This window comes from Actinia tenebrosa, unplaced genomic scaffold (genome assembly GCF_029948245.1).
Source record: "Actinia tenebrosa isolate PJP-AT-01 unplaced genomic scaffold, QUT_ActTen_1.0 PGA_scaffold5__44_contigs__length_20552954, whole genome shotgun sequence".
In the NCBI taxonomy this organism is placed as follows: Eukaryota; Metazoa; Cnidaria; class Anthozoa; order Actiniaria; family Actiniidae; genus Actinia; species Actinia tenebrosa.
In genome coordinates, this window is record NW_028292582.1 from 17,092,701 (window position 1) to 17,106,480 (window position 13,780).

At 35.5% G+C, this 13,780-nt stretch overlaps 2 protein-coding genes across 2 annotated transcripts in view; one reads left to right on the top strand and one right to left on the bottom strand.

Moving 5' to 3' along the window:
• Window positions 1–91: 91 nt before the first annotated feature.
• LOC116286298 (uncharacterized) lies at window positions 92–8,577 on the bottom strand. The gene is made up of 13 exons (XM_031692768.2): window positions 8,415–8,577; window positions 8,266–8,307; window positions 7,297–7,659; window positions 6,019–6,135; window positions 5,331–5,432; window positions 5,162–5,239; window positions 4,807–4,914; window positions 4,619–4,711; window positions 3,582–3,650; window positions 3,202–3,276; window positions 2,190–2,279; window positions 1,170–1,283; window positions 92–718 (listed from the first exon to the last, which is right to left on the bottom strand). Exons 1-13 carry the CDS (start codon window positions 8,466–8,468, stop codon window positions 614–616), a joined length of 1,410 nt encoding a protein of 469 aa, XP_031548628.2. The 5' UTR covers window positions 8,469–8,577; the 3' UTR covers window positions 92–613.
• An 87-nt stretch (window positions 8,578–8,664) lies between these two features.
• LOC116286296 (structural maintenance of chromosomes protein 6) overlaps window positions 8,665–13,780 on the top strand; it is a 57,041-nt gene continuing 51,925 nt past the window's right edge. The window contains exons 1-6 of the mRNA XM_089038413.1: window positions 8,665–9,050; window positions 9,636–9,750; window positions 10,371–10,476; window positions 10,589–10,725; window positions 12,669–12,730; window positions 12,806–12,886. Coding sequence (XP_088894539.1) covers window positions 8,826–9,050; window positions 9,636–9,750; window positions 10,371–10,476; window positions 10,589–10,725; window positions 12,669–12,730; window positions 12,806–12,886 — 726 coding nt within the window. The 5' untranslated portion in view covers window positions 8,665–8,825. The remainder of the gene's footprint in view (window positions 9,051–9,635; window positions 9,751–10,370; window positions 10,477–10,588; window positions 10,726–12,668; window positions 12,731–12,805; window positions 12,887–13,780) is intronic.

Sequence of the window (13,780 nt, forward strand, 5' to 3'; positions counted from 1 at the left end):
TGTAAGAATTGTCCCAGGCAGCTCAAGCAATTTATTAAAATCACTCTAACATTCATTTATTAGACACTTATAGAGCATGGCATATTCATAATTTTAAAATGTATAGTTTTGTAGCATAAATGAGACTTTTTGCTGAGATTTAGGACATACATGTATTATTCATTTTCAGGGATGATGGAATAAAAACAAACCATCTAACATTTAAACCGAACGCATAATTTATTACTACTATAACATTTAAAGGGGTGGTTTAAGGATCCTGTGCCCCCTCCAAGGAATTGTGGCCTATTAATATATAATGCCTAACTTACATATTAAAATGTTTATATAAAGTGAACCCCCCACTCAAAACCTTTTAGAATTAGTAAAATACTGCTGCTTTCCCTTGACTACAGAGTCATTTTCGCAGGGTTAGCCTCAATTTTGTGCAGAATTTTCATGTGTTCTAGTGAAGGTACATGGATTTTCAAATTGTATTGTTAAAGGGATGCAATCTTTACCTTACTATTCGTATTTGTAAATATTTAGACACTGACACAAGACTAACCCTGGCCTGAGTCAATGAATCTGTACTCAAGAAACAGCAGTATTTTATGAACTCCAAAATGGTCTATTAGCTTTTCTGGTTGCTGTCCATTAAGTTTTTTAATTGTGTCCTTGCACTTTCAAGAAACAAATCCATGACTATAAATTGCTTCTGTTGACCTTGTGTATCAATCTACAAAGAAATCAAAATACTAGAGTAGGATAAAGATAATGTTTGGGTTCCCTAACTCTGAAATGATTTGAACCTTTCTTACATGCCAACTGGAACAAATCATTGCATTCAAGTATTTTATGATAAGGTCCCTGCAGTGTTGGACAACCTGTTTTTTATTTTCATGTGATAAAGGACAGGTGTGATCAAGGTACATGTACAACCATCCAAGAAAGTAATATATTTCAGCTTCAATATTATTAGGATTCCTGTGCTTATGGTTTCACGGTTACCAGTTGATCACATTGGCTGAAAGGATCTATTCTGATCTACATGTATTGCATTAATGAAAAAATAGAACATGAGGCAGTAACACAATAGATTTAGGGTAGGAATTGGGAGGAGAAATATCTTGAGTCAATGTGTTTTCAAAAGTGGCTGGGAGAGCCAACACTTCATGATTTTAACTCACCTGTTGTTTTTGTTTTATGTACTCATTCATTAAAGTTTTAGTTTCTTCAACAGATTTATTAACAGTTTCTCTAGATTTGGTACGTTCCTCTGCCATAGCCTCTTGAATTGCTTTCTGGACAAAGAACTCTGCATTAGTTTTATTGACACCAGACAAAAAACCTGACCTTTATTTGGTAAAAACACAATAAGTTAAAAGGTATTTCTTGTTGATTTTAAGACAACTAAATAAAAAGTCACAAACTACTGGGCAACAAAAAATATTCCAGAAGTGCCATGAATCAAACACGTTGACGTCATTTACACCCATTTGGATCGACCCGGTAGGCCTGTTGAGTGTGGCTCATAATGCTTGTAAACAATTCAACATCAGTTTTGGCGCCTTTTGAATCACGCATGTGTAAATGATGTCAACTGTGTTTGATTGCAAAGTGGACGTTGCAATTTTTGTCTGGGGTGGCCGCTGAAACAATGCAAATGGCGGTAAAAATGTTTGCTTTGAGCCCCTGATATTGTTTCTGAAATCACTGGTGAACTTATGACTTTTTCACTATCTTACATAATTCATGAATTGAGTTCTACCACTCCTAAATGTGATTCAGCAGTTCATCTTCTGCCATTTGTTGTGATTGGATGGCATCTAAAAAGTACTTGATTCCTTTGTTTCTACAGAGAGCTGTGATTGATAGTTATGAAAAATGTCGAAAAACCTCAAAGTGTTCATGGTTCAAGTATCTGCACTGTGTCGTAATATCTGACTTAGCTTGTCCCAATTTTGCTGTAAATGTCATTCTAACCATGAGCCTATTTCAAAATTAATAGGTTTGACTAGTTTGAGGTTTGCAGTATGCCTTAGATTAGCATCATTTCCTTGGAATTATTACTTTGTTGCTTTGAGTTTATTATCATTAAATGCCATGACTCCCACCATTATGCAATGTAGCTCTACCCTCCCCTCCCTTGCACAGTATTTTACGCTTTTGAAACCCTACGTGTGACGTAGCCCTACCGTGTACATTACCTTGCTCTCTCGTCGCTCATCGTCCAGTACCTCTCTCATTGATGTTCTAAATTTTTCCCTTTCTTCTTTCATTGTTTTTTCCATTTTTTCCTATGAAGAAACAACTTAGTCAGAAGGGTGTTATATTTTGGTCCAGTATAGTTTTCTCTGAATTGTATACACTTATTTCAATAAAGTTAGTCAGCTGAAAAGCTACAAAGCTGAGACCGACAAGGATTATGGATAGATACATTTTACATGTTTCAACCGCTTGATAACTGTTTTAGGGCTTGAGATCTTCTACCATGCAGTTACAAGTTCGCCTCCTGAGCATCCTCAACAGCATGAAGTTTGTGTCGAAGCCTTTACTTGTTGAATGAAATATTTCCCATGATTCTCAGCCATCACAGCTTTCTAGGTTTTTGGTGACTAACTTTATTGAAATTCTTCGTTTGCAACCATGTGTATTTTGCTGGTGCTAAAGTACTTTTTGGTTGCAATCAAAAAACAATCCTTATGACCATGTAGAGCTACTTATAATACAACGCTGAGCAACAAATTGGAGCATTAGAGAATTTCTAAAACGAGCTATGAGCGAACGAAGTTACCGATATTTTAGTGTAAATGTATGGCGAAAACTCGCTGGATGATATCTAGTATCATCCAACATGGCGTCCACAATTTCAAAAAAAAATTTAATGACAAAAATTCATCAAATTCACTTCAAGCGTACCAGATCTAATTTATAAACTTGTACAACACTAAAAATTTTTGATTTGGCAAAAATATCTTTATTTCTTTGAATTTTCAGACACTTGTTCAGCGTAAGGTGTGGACTACTGATCACAAAATAAGATTCGCACAACTTGGAAACAAAACGATGGAACGATCTGAAATTTTCTACACTTAGTCACATCATAGTTCTCTAAAACATATCGAAGAATTGAATTTATAGCATTTATAATTAATTTTAAGTTGTTATTTTCTTGCTCTATGACATCACATGCAAACGAAGAATAAGTATATGACCTACCATAAAAGCCAAATGCATCTCTTTTTCTTTGGTTACAGCTGCTTTCACAGCCTCCTCTCCTTGTTCCCTCGTTTCCTGACAGTGTAAAGTAATAAATAATGTGATAAATAAAGTGATAAATTAATACTTTTACCATAGTCACTTGGACATAGAGCTCTTTAATTTGACAGGACATCATGGTTAATGGGTTAGGGGGTTGATTAGGAAAATCACTTTCATGTATGGTTTTTCTTTAGGATACTACAGTACACACTAATAACCCCTTTACATAATGTTGACACAGATTTGATAATCCCTTGGGACCTGGACCTCTCTGAATCTTACTAATCCCCATTGCCTAATAAATGAGAGACTCTTCTATAATGTATAATAACTATTACCTTGATGGCCATTTCTAGTTTCCCTTTAAATTCATCTCTTTCTTTATTCAAGGCAGATTCTGTTACAAGCTATGAGAAAATATTAGTGTTACACTTAGACAAATACAATATAATTGGTGTTTCATGTGAAAGGCTTGGATTTAAATGTTGCAATCTTTGCTTGCAACATATAAGTTGCTGGTGACAGTATGAGAGATATAACGAATGGTACAAACATACTGCAAAAAAGCAATGTAAAATTAATCAAGGCCAACTGTCTTAATATGGAATTAAGTCTTTTGACTGAGAACACTGAGATTCCCAAACAACAAGCAACAAGAAGTTGTGATGTTCATTTATTGTTGCACCCTGTCATTGTTGAAAAAGAAGAACTCAACTAAAATTATGTTATTGGATGCATTTAATTATTTATTTATTTATCAGGCTTTAACCACATAAACAATTAGTGGTATGGTCGGTACAACAGAGCATGACTCAAAATAAAGTACGGCCACAATATGATCACATAATAAGTGGAATAATATTACAAATGGTGTATGTTATGATGACGGATATAATAGTTGATAGTGTGATAATAATGATAATGACTGAAAAATTAGTGAACTTATAATCAACTTGATGTAAATAAGAAAAAGATATAAGAATAAAATCATATGATATATTGAGACATATCATAATGATATGCTAAGTAAAGTTCAGTAGCAACATAATGGTTTGCTAGTAATGTCATTCGTAGTACAGCATTTAGGGCAGATTGATTTCCATGTCTTATAAGTGTCTATGCAGTAAGTGTTCAACAGACCAGCAAAGTAACGGCTATGAAGAGCAGTCTTGAAACTTGAAACAGAATCTAACGATTTGATGTCGGCAGGCAGTTGATTCCATATTCTGGGCAATCTATTGAAGTATGAGTTCTGGAATTGTTTAGTTCTAGTTGGAGGAACAAGAAGGTCCATCTTGCAGTTGTTTCTTGTGGAGCGTGAATAAAACGTTGAATGTATAAAAACATTAACATATAGAGATTAATTAAATATTACCTTATGTTCATGATGCTCCTCTTCTATAACTGCCTTTACTCTTTCATTATTCTTCTCTCTTTCCTCTGCTAGTGTTCTTTCAAAACTCTCTTGCTGTGAGACAATAACATATAATATCAAGATAACAAAAAAACTATTTTCAGCTAGCTTATATATAGATAAGGCTTCTGATAGTTAACTATCAGTACCTGTTGGCTCAAAATCTCTTGAAACTTTCTTCTTTCATCCTCTAGAAAATTATGGAGTTCAGCTTGAGTTTTTTCTCTTTCTTCAAGAACTGCTTGTTTGGAAAGCTCCTTGGAATTATGAAATTGTAATTTTATGAATTATTATACAGGTATTTTTTAGTAAATTTATAGCTGTTTAAAATATGAGCAATTTTTCTTCTCATGATTGCAAAAAACCTTATGGTAGGATAATTATACCATTTGTTTTGACTATGAATCAGGTGCCAAATCCGTTAGGATTTTGGTGCAAAAACCTGACATGCACTAGCTGTGATTGGTTCAAAGGATGTTAAATCACACAAACATTCTTGATTACCTTGTATTCTTCTACTATCATAGCCAGGGCATTGTGACCTGCTTGACGGATATCCTGTAGCTGTTGATGATGTTCTTCCTTCAAAAAAAATTAATGTTTTGAAAAAAATAAGGGTTTACTCTTGCATTTAAATTATATTCTAAAGACATTTTAGGAGGGTTTGTCTTACCTGACATTTTGCATATTTTCGTTTTTGTTCTTCTACATTTTCATGTGTTGTCTTGGAAACATTCTCAAGTTCTTGATGTTTTGTTAAGAGACTTTCAAGTTCCTTTGGTTCATAATTTGTAAAAAAAAAACAGAAATTTAAATTGAGTAAATTCTGTGATTGGATGATGTGTAACTTTAAAAAAATGGGCTATTATGATCAATCTGCACCATACGGTGTTAGGTTTCAGTAAGTGGTCTGTTAGTGGTTGGTAAGTGAGGTGGTCTGTAAGTGTTGAAATTTGTCGGTTAGTTGTCAGTGTAATGGTAAGGTGTCAGTAACGTAGAGGTAAAGTGTCGATAACGTATGGAGAGTTCGATTTTATGACTTGCATATGACTTCTATTTTCTATCTTTGAAATCTGGTTATCAGTAAGGTGTCGGTAAGTGATTCAGTAATGGCCAGCCAATCACTTACCGATACTGTACCTAGCCTTACTATACGGTGCTGATTGATCACAATAGAACTGATTGCACTCGCTATGCGTTGTACGTAAAATTAAAGTTATATGACTCTTATCTTAACCTGCATGATGCATACTATTTTTTAAAATAAAGTCGGACAATACAACATTGTTTTTACTGTTTCAATAATTATAATTATAATTAGTATTTTTTTTTAAAATACATGCAACAAATCAAACAGTAACCTCTTTTAATTTAAGCTTTTCTTGTTCAGCCGAAGACAGTTTTCCTTCAAGAACATTTATTACTTCTGCTGACTTATGTGCCTCTTCTATGCGTTCGCGTAAAGAGGAACCATCACTCTGAAAATATAGCATTTAAATCATAACAGTAGTTATTCAGTAATTACTCTTCAATCACTTTGTATTTAGATTTTAATTGGTTGCCTGGAAACATTGTGTGGTCCCAGAAAGAAGAAAGTTGGAAATTCCACAAGTGTGGGGCACTTTTTCAAAATTCCTCCATGGTTGGGTATGGTAATTTTCTTAAACCATACATTATGTCTTATTCTCTGTATTATACCCCACTCATGAGACACCTTTTGGGTTTCTGGAAAAACCCTATATATTCAAAATTCTGAATCTGCAATCTTTTAACCCCGCCTGGGAAGTTACTCCCATAAACAGCCAACACAGGCCTAAACATGTTCTGCTGGATTAAGGGTATAGTTTTTTAGGATTTTGGTCAGCTGATATATTATTTCCACAATATTGCCTTGAACAGGTCATCATTCTTGGTTAGGTTAGTGCTACTGTATCTAGCATTTTCAAATCTTGGATGGCAGTAAATTTTGATTTTATGTGGAAACTGATTTTTTCCACCACCAAACAATATTTAGCCTAATTTAGGTAATTCATTGATGTTTTGCACTGACTGCACATTTAATTTTTGCTCATAGGAGGAAAAGCATTTAACCTATCCAGCTGAGTTGACCTTCAGAACAAACTCAAGGTCAACCAATCAGAATTGAGTTTTCTAAAATGTAATTTGATTAGCATTTCACATGATTCTGCCAAGAAAACCTAGGAAATATAAATTTTTCATTCAACAAATTGATCATAAATGCTACTAAGTCAAACTCATGGTGAAATCCCATTTCATTTGACAAGAGAAATTTACATCGTACTCAGTCCCAGCAGCTAGGAAAATGCTAACCCGATATAGTTGTCCCATGATTATTTTTGTTGAATGCAGTCAATTCAGTTGGAAACAGTTTAGCCATGATTTTTATATACTAAGTAAAGATTTTATTCCACACTATTTTTTACTTTTTTATTATTTTCGAGTTGGAAAAATTGGATTTTCAGATGAATTGGCCCAGTCTTCCATTGGAAAAGTGTGAATTTTCAACCTTTTTGTGATGTTTTTTTTAAATAGCTGAAGGGTTCAATTTTAGGAACACTCTTATGCGATGTACAAGTAGTTCTTTTTGGTATATACTTTATAATTATTATAATACTCACTTTAGGGTTAACAAGAATTTCAGTTGCTTGCTGCTTGTCAGAAGTAGCAGTACTTTTATCACTGGTACTGATATCTGCCTGTTGTTCTGAGTCTGATTTTGAAGCACTACTGTTGTTGCTTAAAGGAGCTGATGACAAGTTAGGAGAATTCTGAACTTGTTTGACAGTCTCCAAAACTGGATCCACTGCTGCTGTCTCCGATAAAACTGCTGCCAAATGAGTTTCTTGACTCAGATCAGGGGAAACACTGACATTATGTGCACTGTGTTGTTCTGCTGGAGAAGTTTGAGAAGTAAATGTTGTAGCCCAAGATATAACTCCTGATGTGTTACTAGCTGCTGGATCTGTGACTGGCTGAGCTGTCTTGAAATATAACAGATAATTATTTTATTAGTATTTAACAATGAGATTATCATTGAATATTTATCAAGCTTTGAGTCTTCGAGAGGCAAGGTAAATATTGAAAAGATTATATACTGTGCAGATCAGCTCAGTTAGGTAAATATCATTGTTATATAGCTATGAAATTGGATGATATAACAAATGGTCTCTATTGGTTGCATAGAGGATCTCCTATAAAACACTGCTGATGACCTACAAAATCCTGAATGACAATTTTAGACTTAAATATCAGTGCTTAGCTACTAGGACTGGTCCAGATCCCTGGGGATTCGTAATCCAGACCCCCCTTCCAGACCATGTAAAGAGGAATTCCAACAGGATGTGGTGGCAGGGCCTCTTGGGCCCTCCCTGGCTACCTTTTCATAATCACTGGTCACTTAACCAAACACAGCACATGAAACTATATTCAAATCAAAAATGATAGAGATAGAGTGCTTGCACAAACTCGTGAAACAACTACTAATTGCCTTATTTCACTATGACGTAACATCAAAACAATCTATTGTTTAACGCAAAAGAGTAAGTGTTTGGACCCGCTGCATGTCATAATGGCTATAAATACCTTACCTCAAATCCCCCAAAATCCCCCCAGTCATCGTTTTCTTCTTCCTACAAAAGTAAAAAAGACGACCAATTTGATTCTAGGCCATTTCTCCTCCCCTGCTGTTTTTAAAACATTTTTAATGCAATGCATGTAATTTATCAATCAAACTTACTTTTGCTTCTGTTGTTCCTGTCGTAGAGAATTGAGCCCAGTCATTACCCTCCATATTTCAAGATTTTAACCAAAAATTGACCTCAGGTAATAGCAATCCGACCAGAGCCCAGAGCCCGAGTAATGATCTAAGATAATGAATTATATACTGTAATGAAGTATATACCATGGAACCGCGATAAATGACTTCCGTTTATGCACTGTTCCCACAAGCCCCAGCGGGTGCTACTGATCATGTGATCCATCTTTTCCCGCCATTCCAGGCTAACATACGAGACCAATGACACAGCAAGAAGTGTTTATGAAAATCCTATCTTTAATATTCCTTAATTCATGCAATCGTAAACATTAGTTCTTCTTCGGCACCTATTCATCAAATAACTGATAGATATCCTTCCTTGAAATAAGCAAAATGAGTCGACAGCGCAGCAAACGAAGACGTGAAGACACGAGCGAGGAACCGACGGAGGAAGAAGAAAGCGCCGATACGTCGCAAGAAAGACGCTCAAAAAAGGCTCCAAGTACCACGAAAAAAAGTAGAAGATCGAGTTCTGTAGATCGGAGTGATGAAGAAATGGATGACGAAAAAATGGATTCTGATGATCATGACTGTAGTCAGCCTGAACTTGCTACGAAGGTATGAGTTTGAAGGTGTGACACAGGCAACCCATAGAACAAGAAAAGGCTTTCCTCCCTTACGTTGCTACCACCTTCTAGGTTAATTATTTTTATCGTTTATTTTTCATGTGTGTAAGGAGATAAATGCATTGTGATTGGTAACAGTGAACGAAAAAATATATATTGCAAAATTATATTTAAGAATGGGAATCCAAGAGAGCCAAAGTCTTTCTGAAATTTTCACACACGACACAATTTTCGATCCTTTTGGAAATCAAAGGGTCTGTTGTACTGACATCACATGTGAAAAGTGATTGTTGGGTATTCTTTGCTTCCCAGCTTGACTGATTTTTAGGGTACCAACACTTAATGCGTCATGGGGGGGGGGGGGGGTAGTGGTGGGCAGTGGATTGCAAGGAAATTGAGGTACATTTGTTCATAAATTCAAAAGTAGCAAGAAGTAGCTATTTATTATGACCATGGATTTTCCTTCTCCTGCTATTACCCATTCACACCATAGGGACAAAATAGTTTCAAGTTTTACACATGTAACAGTATCGCTTAACACCAGGAATAAATTCTATTATTTTCCATCACTTAACAGTCTGAAGCAGAAGTTGGTATTATAGAGAAGATAACTTTGATCAATTTCATGTGCCATACCATGCTAGAAGTACCTTTTGGTTCAAATGTTAATTTTGTCATTGGACGTAATGGAAGTAAGTGCGTTGTTACCTTAAATTATCTGACAAATCTGTTCTTTTTTTGTAGTAGTTTCATTACCTGCACTAAATATTGATAACCACTACATATGTGGGCAAACAATGTTTCTAAACATTTCCTTGTGATGTTTAAAGAATTAACTTAATAATCAGAAAGCTTGACAAAGTGCACTTGCTTTAGTTTCTGTCTAACAGACCTAATATCCCTAAAGCCCAGTTTACACTGGCGATTTTTGCTGCGATTTTTGTGGCAATTTTCGGAAATATGAAATCTTTTGTCTCATCCTAGAAAAAAGAGACATTCCTCTAGGAAAATCTTGGTATCCTGAAAAAAACTTTACAAGTAAATTCTTTTCCATTATTTATTATGGACAAAATAGCAAAAAAATCGCAGCAAAAATCACTAGTGTAAACGGGGCTTAATGTCCCATTTCAAAACATGTGCATGTCATTTCTTAATATTATTTCTTTATTGCTTGTAATTCATGACAAGTAAAGTTTGTTATCTCGAAGCAAAGGCATGTGGTCTTAAGAGGCAAATTTTGTCCAAACTGAATTGGCTTAAAATTAATATTTTTTCCCCAATGGTGGCTGATGATAACGTTAATGTGTTTCAGGTGGTAAAAGTGCCATTATGACAGGAATTGTGGTTGGTTTGGGTGGGAAAGCCAATACTACAAATAGAGGAAGTTCTTTAAAAGGTTTTATCAAAGACAAATGCAGGTAACATGTATGAATATATGAATAGATGTATAATACATGTTAGAGGTAATTACCCTTAATTGTTCTGCTTTGTTTTTCTGTTCCAAATCTCTGTTCTTCTCTGTTGCCATAGTTACTGTCAAATCATCATCAAGTTAAGAAACAGAGGAAAAGATGCTTACTGTCCAGAGATATATGGTAACTCTATAATAATTGAGAGACGCATCACTAGTGATGGCAGTTCTTCATATAAAATCAAAACACATGATGGTAAGTAGCACAATAGTAATTACTTACAGAGGCATTATAGCATCTAGTAAAAAGATGATAATAAAAAGATATCAAATTAAAATAGACTATCAAACATAATAATTTACCATATGATGCATGTGCAATTAATGTAAAATTAAATATACACCAATCTTGTGAATCAGAACTAATAACTATAAATAGACTCCTTATAGCACAAAGCAGCTCAATTTGGAGGACATAACAATAGGTTTCCAATTCTCAGGAGATTCCAGAAAGACCTATTGTAACATGTTTGACAGTTCAATCACTAATTAAGAGTAAAATTTTATCTTTTCTGCTCACATCAAACATGTTAACACTAGGTTGTCTGAATTACTTAGCTAGGAAAAAAAGAGCTTCAGCTACAAAACTTTGATCAAAATTCTTATAATTTATTGAGGACTACACGGCTGTTTATTGAGTATTCAAATTTGATCTACGCCCAAGCATGCTGGACAATCTTGAATTATTTTCCTTTTTCTTAAACCAAATCAGCGGCTAATCATCATAGCTACAACTAAGAAATGGAATCAATTCTTTGAGCATAGTTGTTATAGTATATTAGTGTAGTTGCAGGGGTGCCGTTGCAGGGGAGATTCAAACACTGTTTCGGGTGATTGTATCTACTGATCAAACACTTTAGCCACTTGACTGGCGGTAGACTTGTACGCTTGATAAGTGTCCCTGTTTGCAATTTAATGATCACCTTTAAATTGAGCTTTATTATACAAATTCGTGATCAATAAAATGTATTGACGGTTATTGTATATCAAGTATTATATATCGTACTTTTGTCGTTGCATACACTTATTTCAGTAAAGTTAGTCACCTGAAAAGCTACAAAGCTGAGACCGACAAGGATTATGGGTAGATACATTTTACATGTTTCAACCGCTTGATAACAGTTGATGGACTTGAGATCTTCTACCAGTTACAAGTTAACCTCCTTTGAGCATCCTCAACTGCTGCAGTTTGTGTCAAAAGCTTTACTTGTTGGATATAAAATATTTCCCATGATTCTCAGCGATCACAGCTTTCTAGGTTTTTGGTGACTAACTTTATTGAAATAAGTATATAACAATAGTAAAAATACACAGGTGATTATTGAAAATCTCATGCACTGATTGGTCGAGAAACTCACACTATCACACGATAATCACCTCCAGCGATTATCCAAAATCTAAGACCTGAATTATTATCATCCAACTGAGTCACATTTCCAATAATCAGTACAGCTGTAGTAAATTTCTATACTTAGTATGCTTCGGATTTTCAGCAGTAAAGTTTAGGTCCCCAACAATTGAGATTAATAATATTGATTTTAGTGAAATGTTATAACATTTCTCGCTTGTCAAACAAACGCATTAATTTGTGGACCTTTCCATGCAATGAAACTTAATTGTCAAAAAAAACCATTGGTTAATTATTAATTATTTTTGACTTAATGCCTCCTCTCCATCTAGCCCCCAACCATCATGCCCCCTCTCCATCGAGCCCCCTCTCCATCATGCCCTCTCTCCATCTAGCCCCAACCATCATGCCTCCTCTTCATCTAGCCCAAACCATCATGCCTCCTCTTCATCATGCCCCCTCTCCATCTAGCACCCAACCATCATGGCCTCTCTCCATCTAGCCCCCAACCATCATGCCCCCTCTCCATCTAGCCCCCAACCATCATGCCCCCTCTCCATCTAGCTCCCAACCATCATGCCCCCTCTCCATCTAGCCCCCTCCCCATCATGCTCTCTCTCCTTCTAGTCACCAACCGTCATGCCCCCTCTCCATCTAGCCCCCAACCATCATGCCCCCTTTCCATCTAGCCCCCTCCCCATCATGCCCTCTCCTTCTAGTCACCATGACTGGGCTACCAGGGGTGACCCACTAATAATTGGGTAAACCATTATCATCCTTTCTTTTAACAGGAAAAACAATTTCATCAAAGAAAGAAGAGCTTATTCATATTCTTGATCAGTTTGGAATTCAAGTAGGTTGACATAAAACAGTCATGATGTTGACATGAATAGAGGTTAGGTCTGATAAAAATCTGTTTTCTTTGCAGGTTGACAACCCTGTCTCTGTACTCAACCAAGACACAAGTAGAAACTTCTTAAATTCCTCTGAACCAAAAGATAAGTACAAGGTATCAAAAACATATATTAAAACAAAACAAAATATATACCTTTCCAAAGCAGGGTTCAAAATCATTTTTCAGAAAATGCTAAAATTTGCAGGCTTTGGGTGTGGCTAATTTTTTTGGCCAGCTACTTTCAAGAAAAACTGCTTTTAAACCTCTGACCATGTAAATGGTTTACTAGTAAAACTGTTGTAGGGAGGGTACTACTGTAGTAGGGAGGCAAAGGTATTGAAATTGCAGATTAAAGCTGGCAACTAGCTGCATAGTCAGGGCTTGAATAGTCCCTTTTCTCATTCGGTAAATACCGCTGGCCAAAGCTGGGTAGTCACCAGACTACTGCATAAAAAGACTGGAAAGCTCAATAAACACATCTCCATATTTTCATAATGGCACCATTTTATAAAATAATTTACTGCATTAAAAAGGCTGCATAAAAAGACTGGAAAGCTCACCCTGGTGCAAATCCTAGGCAGGATCCTGTTTAGGATCCTAAAGGATCCTAACCAAGATCTTGTACAGGATCCTGTTTAGGATCATATTCAGGATCCTACAGGATCCTAAAGGATCTTGAACAGATCCCATAGGATCCCATAGGACATTGACCAGAATCCTATAGGATCTTGGACAGGATCCTATAGGATCTTGGACAGGATCCTATAGAATTATATTTAAGATCCTACAGGATCCTATTGGATATTGAGCAGGATCCTACAAAAAATAGGATCTTGATTAGGATCTTATAGGATCTTCAATAGAATCCTATAAGATCTTGAATAGGATCCTATAGGATCTTGAATAGGATTCTTAAGGATCTTGAATAGGAACCTATAGGACCTTGAATAGGATCCTATTTAAGATCCTGTTAAACTTCTCCAAGATCATACAAAGGATCCTATAATA

Coding starts and splice junctions, on each gene's coding strand:
- LOC116286298 (XM_031692768.2), bottom strand. CDS start 8,468: ATGGAGGGTAATGACTGGGCTCAATTCTCTACGACAGGAACAACAGAA. Junction 1,284..2,189: donor ATGAGCGACGAGAGAGCAAG/GTAATGTACACG, acceptor TTCTTTGTCCAG/AAAGCAATTCAAGAGGCTAT. Junction 719..1,169: donor ACATAAAACAAAAACAACAG/GTGAGTTAAAAT, acceptor ATTTCTTTGTAG/ATTGATACACAAGGTCAACA.